Source organism: Harmonia axyridis, chromosome 3 (assembly GCF_914767665.1).
Source record: "Harmonia axyridis chromosome 3, icHarAxyr1.1, whole genome shotgun sequence".
Lineage (NCBI taxonomy): Eukaryota > Metazoa > Arthropoda > Insecta > Coleoptera > Coccinellidae > Harmonia > Harmonia axyridis.
Window position 1 is genome coordinate 36,209,117 of NC_059503.1, and position 15,854 is coordinate 36,224,970.

At 35.4% G+C, this 15,854-nt stretch overlaps 1 protein-coding gene across 1 annotated transcript in view; it reads right to left on the minus strand.

The window, feature by feature from the left end:
• Positions 1 to 15,854, minus strand: part of LOC123675788 (cytochrome P450 4C1-like) — a 37,419-nt gene that overhangs the window by 16,322 nt on the left and 5,243 nt on the right. Inside the window, exons 2-9 of the mRNA XM_045611307.1 lie at positions 14,005 to 14,292; positions 6,181 to 6,378; positions 4,903 to 5,088; positions 3,492 to 3,558; positions 3,292 to 3,418; positions 1,749 to 1,809; positions 794 to 903; positions 643 to 711 (exon numbers count right to left, since the gene is read on the minus strand). Of these exons, the coding sequence (XP_045467263.1) occupies positions 643 to 711; positions 794 to 903; positions 1,749 to 1,809; positions 3,292 to 3,418; positions 3,492 to 3,558; positions 4,903 to 5,088; positions 6,181 to 6,378; positions 14,005 to 14,206 (1,020 nt within the window). The 5' untranslated portion in view covers positions 14,207 to 14,292. The remainder of the gene's footprint in view (positions 1 to 642; positions 712 to 793; positions 904 to 1,748; positions 1,810 to 3,291; positions 3,419 to 3,491; positions 3,559 to 4,902; positions 5,089 to 6,180; positions 6,379 to 14,004; positions 14,293 to 15,854) is intronic.

Consider the following 15,854-nt stretch of genomic DNA (forward strand, 5'->3'; position numbering starts at 1 on the left):
CATTGAAAACAGTATATTTTGCCAACTTTGAGTCGCGAATGAGACATGGAATGATTTTTTATGAATCTAATCTAATAGGAACATCAACAACATCTTCACAACTCAGAAGAAGGTTCTGAGGATTATATTCGGTCTCAGATATAGAGAATATTGTAGTGGTTTATTCAGAGATAATAAAATCCTCACAATCTATGCAGTGTACATCCTGGATTGCTTAATTTTTTTTCCAAAATAAACAACTTTTCATCAATAATGTGAATTCAAGCAGAAAAGAAAGTAGAAATCCACATTAAGTATATACTAAACACCACCTCACAATAACTGAGAAAAACTGTCATTATTCTTGTTTAAGAATATTCAATAGATTGCCTATGCACATACGTAAAGAAACAAACTAAAAAAAAAAAATCAAAAAAGCAATATATGAAATGTTAATTAATTTAGAACCCTATGATATGAATGAATTCAATAACATGTAGCTCATACATTGTTAATCTTTAATGACACTATTTCTTCTTGCTATTGTTGTTGAATCCTAGAATTAGAATAGAATATATCTTCATTTCTGAGTACTACAGAAATGAAGATATATTATATTCTAATTCTAAGATTCATTGATCACTTGGACTATAAGATATATACCTGGTATTCGGGATACATTCCTAGTGTCATACAGCAAAAAGACAGAGCAACAGCGGTGGTATCTGAACCCTGAAAAAACATTTATCTTATAAATTTTGACGTGACTGACTTTTTTTTTTTTTGCACTGACCAAACAAAACTCCAAACTTACAGCAGATATAAAGGTGTTCACCTCATCTTGCATTTCTTGATCTGTGAATTTGATACCCTTGTGAGATATCTCAAGTAGCAAATCTAAGAATGTCTTAATATGTTTTTCATCTGAAAAAAAAACACATATTTTAAAATTATGTCCTCATTCGAGTAGCAAGTGCCACTCTTGTATTACCGAGGTTGTGTATATGAAGACAAGGTAAGTCGCCCCTCTCCCCGGAAGATGGCCAGAAAGACACGAATCGGTATTAGCTTTCATTCCAAAATATCATAAAAGCCCTGCAACTTATATCTCACTGGAAAGATGCAGACCCTTCTTCGAAATCACAATTATTGATGAATTTATTGCTACGACGTCAAGATTCATTTTGTCCATGTTTGGTTTCGCTCATTTGCTAAGCTTTACAGAAAACTTGAGTAGAATTCTACAGAAAAAAACGCTTGATAAAAGTGTTTCACAAAAATTAGTTGAACTTCAGTTTTCAAAAATAGGAGAGTACTTCCGTCCTTCCATTCGATTTTTGAAAAAGTCAAAGGTCTTTACGAAAAATTGGACATTTCGATACACGATAGTCAACGTGAAACAATTAAATAGGGCAAATGTTGCAACCAATGATTCTAAAAAATATTCCACAATTTCAAATATGATTTAAGGAGCGAGGACGAAAAAGCATAGTCACAAAGTAACAATTGGGAGATTGGAAATTAATCATTTGCCACTACCAACATTCTCACAATTTTTGATTGATACATATAATAATAAAAACAGTTGCTAAATTTATTGCTGAAGCAACTAGGGTCCTGTTGTTATCCTAATAATAAGAAATTTGATTTGAAGGAACTACAAACCGTTCTAGCATATTCCATAAGTTCAAAAAACCACTGCAATTATTTTTATCACATACAAATTTCTAATACGTAAAAAAAACGTTGATATTCAGAAAAATAGTCACCTTCTTCAATGCAGTCTCCTCGTAACTTTTGCTCGAATTCAGTTTTTCGCTCTGCAATAATCTGAAACAATTACGAATTATATTTCTAATGCAACAATATAGAGCCTCAACCTGAATTGGTAATTGCATAATTTATTTGGATCCTGAAACATCAGAATATAATTTTTGAGCGCTTGTTCCACAAACAGAGGGCTATATCATATTTTTGTCACGACATCTGTATTCTTAGAATTTATTTGAATGTTATCTTTTGCTGACAACCATGCGCTTTGAAAGTTTGCTGTCATTTCTTTATTGTTGATTTTATTGGAATGCTTCTTCTTTCATGTTAATATTTTTGTGTAGTAGCTCTTAATGTTTGATTGAATTTATGTCTTCCCGAAACGCTAACCACATCGAATAAATGGTTAAGTAAGATAATTTTTTTTTAATTGTGCTTCAAAGGACAATGTTGCGACTTATTTCTGTTTCTTTATCAACAATGTATCATTATACATAAATGTCCGAATCTGAAAGCTTTATATGTAGGCTTGGTTAATCTCGTCTAGAGGTATGATTCGATTACCTGGCCTTTCGTCTTTTTCTCCGTGACTTTGTTGGATTTGTAATAATTAAACTCTTTTCAATTATTTACATCTATTTACAAAGCCACACTTATACAGTACGAACTCAGTATTGAGTATCCTAATTACGTCTTAATTACAAGTTTCTCACTACGGTACTGAATTTCGTCTTTAACTCGTTTGTTGATTACTCGAAACGTCTTCATTTATCACGTCTTCGTCGTACTTCAAGTTTTCGGTCGTCTCGTCTTTGATTTGTTCGCGACTCTCTTAATCTAGTCCGCGAACCGTCTTTACGTCGTACGTCTTAAGTTGACCGACCGAACTTGTTCTATCTCCCGTCTTAGACTTAACTTCAACTTCACCCGTCTTCGGCTTAATTTGAACTGTGCTCTCTGCCGATTGGAACTTACTCTGTTTCGAATATCGACCTCCCTTCTCTCGGCTTGACCACACCCTTAGGGAATTTACCATCCCCTAGTCCAATAAGAATTTTGCCGTACCGCCCACAAAGATCTTCGCGGATTCCTTGAAATCGAATATTCTCGAAGGACTAGTACCTGATACACAGATGTAACACATCTGGTACAACCGTCTTGTTCTCGAACTTTCCCAACCCCAGTAAATCTCTTAAGTTTTACAACCGACATGACACATCTTCGACACCCCGAAGAATTACACATCCTTTTTACATTATATGTAGAATAACAATTCGTTCCCTGTAAATTCATTGAAACCGTCATGCCTTCGACACTTGAAAAACTAATAGGTCTCCAAGCATCCTGTTGACCATCTCAATTATTTACAGGGAACAATAACTGGATCCTACATATATGCTTAAGAAATTGACCAAACATTTTTAGCTATATTGTTGGAAAAACTTAACCTTCATGAATTATACTTCAGAGATTGTTTGAAGTTCAGAGTATTCTTCTATTTGGACTCATTAAATTACTCTCAACTACATTTTCTTTACTCACTTTCTGCGAAAATTCATTTAGTTTGTCTGTCACTTCTCGAAATTCCCTTCCTATTGGATTCATGTCGAAAATTATCTCTGGGTGGTAGTAAACGTGAAATATTCTATATGTTATTAATTCCATTAATCTGAAATAACCAAAGTCGATTCATTCTCTGTATAGGAACCTAAGTTATGTCATTTTCTTGATAAAGAACTCACTTGTCTAATAATCGTCCATAAGGGTTAGAACTTTTTTGAGCTTCAACTTTTAGGCCCATGGCAGTTTCTGAAAAATTACTAAGGTTACAACGAAAGATATGATATGATTTGCAACAAAATTTGCATTATATGTACATTATACTGCTTGTGTCTAAAATAGCCATAATAGCACTTATTATAGGTCCGTGTGTTATTGAAATACAGGGTGTCCCGTAAAAACCACGTCAAACTGAGGGAGAATGTAGATCAAAGGATAACCCACCTGCTATGACAAAATTCCCATTATAAAATTCTTACCGTTTTCGAGATATTTTATTCAATAGTTTTGCCTTTACGGTTGGTACAATTCTACACCTTTTTGTTTAATTTTTTTCAGTAAAATATTACTGAAGAATTATTTTAAAGTTTACATTAAAAACATTCTCCGAACATTTCAAAGGGGGGCTGTGAGAAATATTTTTATTGAAAATTTTGGTAGTAGATTCTTTCGTTCATGAAGTTTAGCCCATCGTAGTGGAACCGAAATGTACTGAGCTACTACTGCACATTACACCAATGATTGTTTATTTTATAGTGATTTCAAAAAGGTATCACACAAGTTATTTGTTATTCAAAGAAAAAAGATATGGCAGTTTCTGTTAAATTTTATTATTTTCAAAAAACAAACGAAAACGGTAAGACTTTTATAATGGGAATGTTGTCATAGTAGGTGGGTTATCCTTTGATCTACATTCTCCCTCGGTTTGACGAGGTCTTTATGGGACACCCGTATAGGCCGTATATCGACTAATGGCTGTGTGATTTATATGGTCTAGTTTTCTAGTTAAATGAAGAGGACCTGCCTTGGATTTACCACCAAAAATATTGTGATAGTCAACGCTGCAAAAATTGATTTACGAAGATTCCAAAATAAACTCAGCATTGGTTTCAGCTTACAACATTTTTTTAAGCTACGTGGGGTAGCTAGTAGTAGAGTTTCTTGAGCCGACTCCACAGTCCAATAGACATGATATTTCCATCGTGGAAAAGATAAGTAATGAAATTTTCAAAAATAATGAAATAAATCATAGGAAGTTTCAAGTGAAATATGAATAAAAAAAAAAAATTATCTGATGGTATGTCATGATGACAACGTTGTCATTCAATTTTGATGACATAAGAAAGCTCATTATAACGCTGTTATAACGATATTTCGCCCGAATCTCGATATTGTTAGTTATACATTTGAAATTTCAACATGATCAAAGTTTCTAGGTGAGGAAGTAATTGTGATAACAGCCGTACAAACGGAAAGAATCGAATTTGAGGATAGATTTGTCATGAGTTAGTTAAACCTTATCGTTTGAGACTATTCTTGGGCAAAATGAGAAAATTACAGAAATAGTGACAAGCTCAATAAAGAAATAATTACCGCATATTGTGTCTAATGTGCAACCTGACATCTTCTCGTAGATGTTGAAGTTCGGCTGACCCACATGTTTCCCGAGAATTCCAATCAGAATTTCGCATTTTTCAGAGAAACAAGCAATGAACGAATTTAATGCCTTCTGATTGAAGACTGGGTTGATCAGTTTACGATGCCTCTTCCAAATATCCTCTGCAAAGTAAATAAAATATATTGTAACGTTTTTCGGTTAATTAAATCGGTACTTCTGGCTAACACTAATTTATTTCAGGTACACAACTATAAATAACTATTTACAGATGATTAATTTCAACTATTACACTAATTTATTTTCACTACTATATTAATTGATTTCTACAACTTATATCTAATTGAGTGTACGGCACTGACCGCCGTTTCTGTCGCACTGCCCTGCTCTGCGACTTCGATTGGTTATATACCGCTGGCATATCTCTCTAGAAGCGTCTTGATCTTTCTATCGAGCTCTCGGTGCGTCCTGTACCTTCTAGAAAGAGGCAGTGGCGTAGGGCTTGCGAATTCGTTACAATATAATCAATCACGACGAATTTCATAAAACTTTGATTGACCTATCAACCCGTTGACTGTAGTTTGAAATCAATGGGAGTGTCAAAAATTAACTAAAATTGAAGAAAGAAATAATTTGATCGATCAAATCACCACGAAAAAAGTTTTATGAAACCCACCATAAGACTGCTCTAATAATCCAAGAGCCCACGGCGTCCAGACCTTCGTCATTGTTAAAAGCTGAAAGTTTTTCTGTGCATGTTCACCACACAAGTAAAGACGACCAGCTACTATAGAGATTGGGTTGTGGTTACTTAGGCAGATAACATGTAGTGAAGGTGTATAAAATAGTACCTTCACCTTGAACTCGTTGAATCTCAATATTTTCCTACGATTTTGCATTTGAAACTAGTTATTGTTAATTGCCAAATAATTTCAGCAGATCACATGTTTGTAATCCCAATCAGTTTTCGAAGTGACACTGAAACATGCTTGGATTCACTAGAATTCAATTTTTTTACGCACGATTACAAGATTCTTCATCGGAAAAAGAAATTTCTGTATTATCAGCGGTACCGTTTTTTTTTTTTATTAGGGGTGGTTATTATTTACTACACGGATCAAAATTACTCCCGCCCGCCCTGCGTAGGCTAGGAAAGAATAGTACTCCCAACATATCATTCCGAGTAAATCAGAAAAAATGTCAATTTATACTTTATCTTGAAATTTAAGAATTCTATATAATATGGTTGAACTCACCAGAAGCAGAGAAAAGTCCATCGCCCATATACGGTTTGGTGAAGTCTACAAGATGACTCTTATTCATAGTGTTGGGATTTGTTAAAACTATTTCCATGTGTTCAGGTTTGCTAACTCCTATTATAAGCATATGGCCGAACCACAACTTGAAGATATCTGGGCTGTTTCGAAAATAGTTGAGAAATGTTTCGAAAATTTCTGAAACATTAATAAACATTAATCGATCTGAGGGTACAATTGTATAAATGTGCTCTGATTCCATGAACATTATAAATTTAAACTTTCAACGCATTATTCATACTAGCTCAATTACGAGAAAGAGGAAAGATCGCTTGTATTACCTACGAGTTGCGAATACGAATGAAGGCGGAACGATAGTGAAATAGACAATATAGAAAATAATTTGTGGCGGCTTCGCATAAAGCTCCACATAGCAACAATAAACACAGCATTCGGTAGCCTAGACGTTAAGAGGTAGACTCCACTCACCGAGATGCGACAAGGTGCCGGGTTCGAGTCCCGGCGGCTCCCGATAATAATAAATTCCCCAAGCGTCTGTAACACGGCACACACAAGTATACCAAAGTCACACTGATGAGTCCGGTGTGTGTGCCAGGGACGAAACGCATAAGTAGGCATAGGTGAAATCCTACAAATTAAAAAAAAACTCTGCAACTATTGTACTTACTCGTCCTTTCTTCCTTAAAATTGATTACGTAACATAAAATCGCCTTGTAACTTTTAAACAAATATGCATATTTGTTGATAAGTCAGATACCTGAGTAAATAATAAAAATAGATAAAAATAAATTCACCTCACATTACTATAATACATATCTCCAAGAACTGTAGAAAATGATACCAATCTGTAAGACACATAATTGGAACTATTAAGTTATTGATATATTCACTTTTACTATGAAAACATTTTTCCATTAATAATATTATTCGTATTTTAATTTTTATACAATGATATATTCCTAAATATTAAATCTATCAGGCAAGTAGTTGTAAATTATCCAAGAATACAAAAGGAAATGCATTTTTTCAATCTATGCAGATATTTTGAAGTATATACTAGGTAACTAAATGAAAAAGGGAGGTAAACAGATAATATTGTCTTTTGAAAGGAAGGGCTAACTGGTTACTGGATAACCTAGATTTGTGGTTAAAGAAGCGCTCGTTTTCCGAATTCGACCAATTGATCGCCTGCTTTCAATGTTCCTAACCCTGTAAATTGAATTTCAACATATGTGAGAACGTGAAAACACCGAATCTATGCATACACCCGGGAATTTCTTTCTTAATATAGGACAGAGATATGGTAATCAAGTGGTGACACAGAAGCATTCTACGTTCGAGGCAGAGGTTATGTCTAGCAATGAAAGAATGCAAAGCGTAATAAACGAGGGACACGAGTTACTACATTCGATTCACCATGCCAAAGATGAGGTAGTCTGGTAGTCATAAGGCAGGAAGAAATCAAACAGGATTGGAAGAAACTGTTGGAACTCAAGCAGATCAAACATGAGAAGCTGAACGAGGCATATCAAGCACTGCTCTTCAGCAGGTTCATCGAAGAGTTTGAGATTTGGCTTAGTGAAGTCGAGGTTCAAGTTGACTCTTACGATTTCGGAAACGACTCGGCTTCAGATGGAAAATGACTACCAACAGCAACAGCACATAGAGAACTGCGAGAGTATCTTCGAGATGGGTGAGGAGTTGCAGTGGTTGAGCGACAGGGAATCGCTGGTAGCGTGTTTGGACCTAGGTAGCAGTCTTACCGCGGCACAGAAAAAGCATTAGACGCTGGAGGTCGAGCAGAACTCGAAGGAACAGATCATAAAAAGTCGGACAGGGCGGTCAACATGACGAGAATAGGCCACAAGTTCTGCAAGGATATCAGTGAGAAAGTGGAAGAATTGGAAAATCGATACATGATGGTGAGGGGTATGGCCAGTTTGAGGATGTTGAGGTTGCAAGATGCCCTTGAATTGAAGATGTATCACGAGGAGAGTTCAGAAGCTGAGGCCCGTATTCATGTCAAGTTGTCTGCTCTAGCAACAAGTTGGTAGAGTTGGGATTTCCATTCGAATGTTGCGGGAAGAGCTAGATATAATAATAATCTTTATTCAACAGCTATTCAATAGCTTCTGAAGTTAAAGCTTACCAGGAAACAATCGATAAATGGTCCCAGAGATGTAGCAATCTTGTGAAAAGAGATCACTAGATCCAGATAACATCAAGAAAAGAGAGGAAGAAAGAAATAGTGCATAAGTTCAAGAAGTTACGTCAGCTGGTGGATCAGAGAGAAGTTTCACTCTCTGAAGCCCTCCAGTATTATAGTACGGGAGCTAGCAACGTTTGAAAAGTAAGAATTTTAGGTCTGCTGATTTTGTGATATGTCATCCTTCTTGCACTTTCGGTTAGAGTCTGGGCTATCTGGCTGGCGGTAGCGGTTGCGTTCATTAGTGCGCATCCTACCTGTCCAGGTAATAATCCTGGATTTTAAAAACATTTCAGAAGGCGTAATTTTTAATTTTCTGTTTTTAAATAAGTCTACCTGACATACTTTTTTTATTGCCAGACATTTTTGACAATGCTAACTATGTGCCAGACGCGATTTTTTTTTATAAAAATTTCAAAGTATTTTATAATGTCTGTAATTTTAATATTATGTTATTTAAATATAAGAAAAACTAAAAATAAATTTGCCAGACATTAATTCGGTTGTTAAGTCTTGAATTAAAATTAAAAAGTCATGAAAAGTATTGCAGTATAATGCTAGTAGTCCGAGAGAGACAGTTGCAGAATAAGTCGAGAATGATACAGAGAACCATTACGAGAGTAAATTACTTTCCACTGTGCATGTAATAAAAAAAAATAATAATAATAATAATAGATTGCGGACCCTCTCAAGACAGTTGCGGAATAAGTAGAGAATGATACAGAGAACCATTACGAAAGTAAATTACTTTTCACTGTGCATATAATAAAGAAAAATAATAATAATAATAATAAACGGCAAACGAACTCCTCGATCTTGATAGGTTAACAAGGCAAACGATGAACATGAATCGTAGTCTACATCCTAACAGTTCAATACAGAGGATATACCTTCCTCGAAGCCAGGGGGTAGAGGATTGCAATGTTTGGAATATCAACACTATCAACAAACATTGGAAATGGCAGTAGGGATTTCGAGAAGTGAAGATCCGCTTCTGAAATTTGTTGCTCAGCATGAAACTGCGAACCATGGAGTCTTCCTATTTCGAGCTGCACAAAGGGCCGAGCAGAAGCTCCGCATAACCAGCGTATCGATCAATCCTGAACTCGCTGGAACACCGATCACTCAAAAGAAGCAAAGAAGCCTAGCAAGACTGATCCGAAAGTCTCAGTCGGATGCATTACTCGAACAAGTTGCTAGCTCCTATACTATTACGGGTTCCCCCGGGAGTGCACCGAACTCCAGGAATGGATCAAGGACTAGATGACCTAGTCTGATCCTGAAGAGCATTGTGTTGACATTGATCATATGATCAATGTCAATTTTTTTTGATATTTTGATATTGTCGGCGATGTCTTAGCTTAAATTAGAAGTTCTATATAGAACTTCTAATTCAAGCTAAGACATCGCCGACAACATCAAAATCCCGAAGCTTCGATTAAGGACTTGGGAGAAGCGAAAGGATATCTTCGATCAAAACGTGGACGCTCAGCTGTTCAAGAGGAAGGCGTCCGTATTAGACAATTGGTTTATAATGAGGGGAGCGCTTTTAAAGACGAGATATATTACAAGTACAAATTCTGATACGGAAGCATTGCGACTTTGAGGAGACGATCAAGGTTCAAGAGAAGACAATTGGATGCTATTTCCGTAAACAAGGAAATTGCTGAACGGAGAATTCAGTAGATGTAGCCACCGTGCCGGATATGTTCAGGGACCAGCCTAAGAAGGCAGCAGCTTAACGAGCTCGCAAGTCTTATGCCACTGCGTATTTCTGGAAGGTACCTATATGCCTATTTATTAGACAGATATCGTGAATTCCACAACCCATAAATATGTTATTATTATTATTATTTGAACTGGGGTCGTTTTGCTTCGGTAAGCCTTCCGGGAACTGCGACCATGCAGATCTTTTGTTCGGTACCCTACTCATTCATAGAAACCCAGAGAGGTCGTCAACGACGTTAATAAAATTGACAACCTCCCTAGGGGCCTTGGCCATTACGTCTCTGATATCCAGGACCGGCTTGCCCATGTGAATGGTTCTTAGGCCAGCCAGCTCTGGACACTTGCATATCAAGTGCTCAGCCGTTTCTACTTCCGATCCACAGAGCCTGCAAATCTCGTCTGCTGACTTACCCATACGGTACAAATGATGTTTGTACCGACAGTGCCCCGTCAGCAGTCCCACCATTACCCGAAGCTCCGCTCGTGACAGCTTCAGGAGTTTTCTGGTGTAAGTAGGTGAAATCTTCACGAATTTCTTTGCCTGAGCAAGTCTAGGAGTGTTAGTCTAGTGGATTGTCCTACTATTCAACTCCCATAACTGGACCGCAGCTTTGTATTGGTCTTTTCCTATCCCACAGTGCCCTGGTACCCATAGTAGCCATAAATATGTTAGCACAAGGCATATGTATGACAATATTGAAAATTTATTTCATTTATTTGTTCCAAGGGTGATTGTATAATAGACTTTTTAGTGTTTATATCGTCCTTTCTTAGTTTTTACACATTTAACATAGTGTTACTGTTAATTTCTAATATTTTCTGTACTTAGATTAATCATCTTCATTCGACTAAATCAACTTGGTGAGCAAGTATTTCGAACTTTGACCCTGTTACAACTTAAACCTATTTTGTTGGTTTTTTTTTCCCTATAGTCTTGATAACGTCTAAATATAAAAACGAATTATTGGATTAGTCTAAATCAAAATGAAAAGGGTTTTTGAATTTCAAATAAGAACGCAACACTCTCTATCTTATGAAATGACTCCACTAAGAACTCGGATACTTGGACTCCAAATATGACATTGCTGTAAACAATATCTTTAAGAGTATCAATATATTACCGATACCCACTTATAAGTTTATGATTTTATGTTTCATAATTAACCAGAAATAGTTTTCTAATTTGATGTAATGATTTATATCCTCGGTTATTTTTACTCAAATGATGTCGAGTTAATCATCGCAATCAATTAATACCTAATGAATTATCCTTATTATAACTGAGTTTCATTTCATAAATAATCTAAAATTGAAAGCTTTAAAATCTTCTGCAATTCACCTATATTCGAATTTTTCACCTTTTAGTTCAGCAATCATATACCTTTTAAAATATGATGGCAAAAAATCTACACAGACAAGGGGAACTCTCAGCTCAACAATCTTTAAGAGGGGTTAGTTCAAAAATGAATACGCTACAGCTGACTTTTCAACCTTAATATTCCTCTTTCTAGGAGGATCAATGCGATATATAGATCTTGTTTTTGGCACAAATTTCATAAATCTATAATAGTTTCGAGAAAATCTCTAGGTAGATCCTACACATTCTATGGTAAAACTGTGAAAATTTCGATAGAGGTTGAAATTTTTTCTTGCTAGTATGTGGATTGTCCTAGCCAAGCTAAATCTTCTTATTCCACGAAATGATAGAAGGCTAGAACAAGTGCTATACCTCTCTAAACCCAGAACGAATATGATGATTAGATTACCAAGGTATGCAATGTACTTTAATGGAATATGTTTTGATGTTGATGTCTTCAATGATGGTGTTCAAACTTTTTAACTTAAACTCAGGAAATAACTTCGTCTTGTGAATTTGAATTTTGTAATACTTTTTGAATTTGCGTTAAATTCGGTAAAATTTGATTTTGTTAGTGATATCAACTTTGTAGTATAAAATTTTTGTCTTATAATTGTAATTAGGAATAAACTTTATTATTATTGTTATAAAAATTATTATTGTTATTATTATTGTTATAAAAATCAATCATAGCTCGGTAGCGCAATCCATTCATCGTTATACAGTTGCACCAGCCTCATTTTCAAATGATTAAGGTCAAATACAATACAATTTATATGCATAAATCACAACGCCAGCCAAAAAACTGAACCGAAAAGTGACATATTAAGGATGGAAAGGCTGTTTAACAAACATTCTCGGATTTTCCGAGCTCCAAATGTTTCAATTCTACTCATTAACGTAGCCTTCGAGATGAAAATGGGGTCATAACTGAAGATTTACATTTTTCGATGAAAATCCGGATCATTTTGATGCATTTCAAGGACCCAATCAGCGAATATACGACGTTTCTGGTGATCGACCGGTTTGAGTTAACTGAACTTCAAAGGCCTTAAGACTCTTTAAGCAAAATACGGTTATTATCGTTTGTGGATCACCTAATTCCCAAGATCGACGAGGAAATGACAAACCTGGGTTCGTCAACACTGGAGGCTAAAGCATCAACTTCTCAATTGATCATCACTTGCATGTCCCAACAGATCAAATTTTTGTATCGGTTTCACCAGTGCCGATTGAGGACCCAAATGTGCTTTAGTTTTGAGAACTATGACGGCAAAGTTTTCACAATTTTTATAGTAAATTTTAACAATTTTATCGCATAGTTTGAACGTGTATCGTTTTATTTTTAGTAATGGAGGTCTTTTTACTTGTCAAATGTCGAAGGATCATAGCTTCAAAAGTGACAGCTGGCCAGATAGCGAGCTATTCAGAATGAAATCTCTTATTGGAAAACACTAAATATGAAATTTAGAAACTTTCTTGAATTTTAATTTGGAATGAGGACAAACGCCTTCCACGGAAATATAATTTTACAAATATAATTTGATTTTCGTAGAACTAATTCTTATTAAGTTGTCAATTTAATATTCTTTATCTACTCCTATTGAATTATAAACTCATTATTCAACTGCTTTTGAGCAATTAATAGTATCTATTAACAAACAGCGTGATTTATAATAACTCACTACTATAACTCACTATTATAAATCAGAAAATATGGATCTGTGCTTCTATACTTCTCTGCTTCTATTCGATTGGCCGAAAGGGAACATTCCATTATTGTTATTGAGGGGAGGAATGTCCGAGGGAATGTCACTTTTGACGTTTTCAAATTAGGTTGATATCTAATTATTGTGAATGTTTTGCTGAAAACGATTAATTCAGATAGTGAAGATGAATATTATAAAGGTATACATTCCCAAAAGACAAACAGCTAATGTTACCATACAGAATTAATTGCCCGAAAAAATATAAAGGAGTTTGAAAAAATTTTCAAGATTGGTGAAGCAGTAAGATCATTAAGTCATCGTTTACAGGGAATATTTTTTGGTATATTTTAATGCATTTTATAGGAAAATATTAAGGTTTTTCAATAAATTTCTATGTCTGTACTCTGTACTGGATTCGAGCTAGCCGAAGCTAGTTCGATTGTGATTGGTAGCACTAAGTTTCCATCTCTCTTGTACGGGATCGAGCACATTATGTTTATTTCCCGTTCCTTCTGTCTTTATTCTAAGTCTGTATTTTTTCTTAGTATTTATTGATATAGTCGTAGATAAAGTATAGTATTCAACTTGCGGTAATGGTCATAACATCATCTGCGTGAGTTATGACCTACGTTACCGCTCGTTGAATAATATACTATTATTTCCCTGATGTAAACATTATTATTCTTTCGCATGTACATCAATCTCTCTATACTCTCTATGCTCTCGATTACTGATGAGTTTCAGACTATTTCAGTCTTCAATTTAATAAACCACAGTATATAAAATGGTTATTAGTTACTTACCGTCAATAGGTTTTCCAATAATGTCTACAACAACACCAAAGAAAGGCATCTTTTCAGGACCAGGTATTCGTGACGCCAAAATGAAGAATTGTCTCCTATCCCAGTAAAGTTTGACTAGCCAAAGTGCGAGTACTAATATCAACAGGAAAAGAATCATTCGAATATCGCTGCCAAAAATGTGCTTGCCCAGTGACCTCTCCATTGTTTACTCCTTGAAAAACGTATACTGAAGTTGTAGGAGATTCTCATTCCATTCGTGAACGTTGAACCAAATATTTTGCCCTCAATCTGAAATTTTCATAGTTTATATTTTGGTCATTGGTTAATTGAAAAAAGATTTGTTTTCGAAAACATGAGATAGATTTGGTTGATTGAGAATTTGCTGGTGACAAATCTAGATCAGGAAAGAGGAGTTTTAGACTCTTCCAGTACTCTACCCTATGTGAAAGAATAATTTCGTTTGGAACCTGAAATCTCTTTAAATAAATTTACGTAAACCTAGTAACCTATTAGGTATAGTATTTCTCTAATTCTGTGGTTATTCCGTTCATTCTTCCACATCTTGTAGAACAAAATCGTGCGAGAATATATCAGAAACGCACAGTTTTCATGGTTATATTTTATTATTATATGTTGGTACTCCGAACTTTCCGCCACGGCTTTATCTGTCAATTCATCAATTTGCCCTAAAGAAATTAGTTCTGCCAACCAACATTTTTCAATGCAAAAATCACTAAATTATATTTATGGAAATATTTCATTAATTTCAATGAAAATGCAATGAATTAGAGAAAATAATGTATAATACTCGTACAGAAGGCTCATTCTACCACTCGTTCATTCCAAAACTCGCCACTTCGTGGCTCGTTTTTGAATTTTGAACTCGTGGAAGAATATCAATGCCTTCTGCACTTGTATTATAAGTAACTATTATGTGGCATTTTATAATTATACCTACTGCTAACGAAATGATGGAGACAATTAGGGAAGAGCACTGACGTCAGGAGTTTTTTCATTCATGCGCCAATTCTTCCGAAGTTCTTTGTTATCTAAGGGCGGAATTGGTTGCGTGACTAAATCGATTGCTATTATTTCATCACAATGTCTGTATTCTTAGAAATTTCAGCCTGGAATAGTCTCAAACGATAAGATTCGACTCACTGATGATGAATCCATCCTTAAATTTGAATCTGACTTCTTCGCCTGGAAACTTCGATCATATTGAGATTTCACATATATAAAGGGTGTTTTTTTAAGAGCTATAGAACTTTAAACTGCAATAAAACAACGATGGACTATTCGATTGACATGAATTTTATTTATCCGCAAGATAATCTTGTAGCATTACATTTTAAATATGATTTCTGGCATATGACCGCCACGGCTGGCTCGGATGTAGTTCAATCTGGACGTCTATTCTCGATGACTTTTTCCAACATTTGTGGCCGTATATCGGCAATAACACGGCGAATGTTGTCTTCCAAATGGTCAAGGGTTTGTGGCTTATCCGCATAGACCAATTACTTTACATAGCCCCACAGAAAGTAGTCTAGCGGTGTTAAATCACAAGATCTTGGAGGCCAATTCACAGGTCCAAAACGTGAAATTAGGCGGTTACCAAACGTGTCTTTCAATAAATCGATTGTTGCGTCGTCTTGTTGGAACCACAGCTCCTGGACATCATGGTTGTTCAATTCAGAAATGAAAAAGTTAGTAATCATGGCTCTATACCGATCACCATTGACTGTAACGTTCTGGCCATCATCGTTTTTGAAGAAGTACGGACCAATGATTCCACCAGCCCATAAAGCGCACCAAACAGTCAGTTTTTCTGGATGTAACGGTGTTTC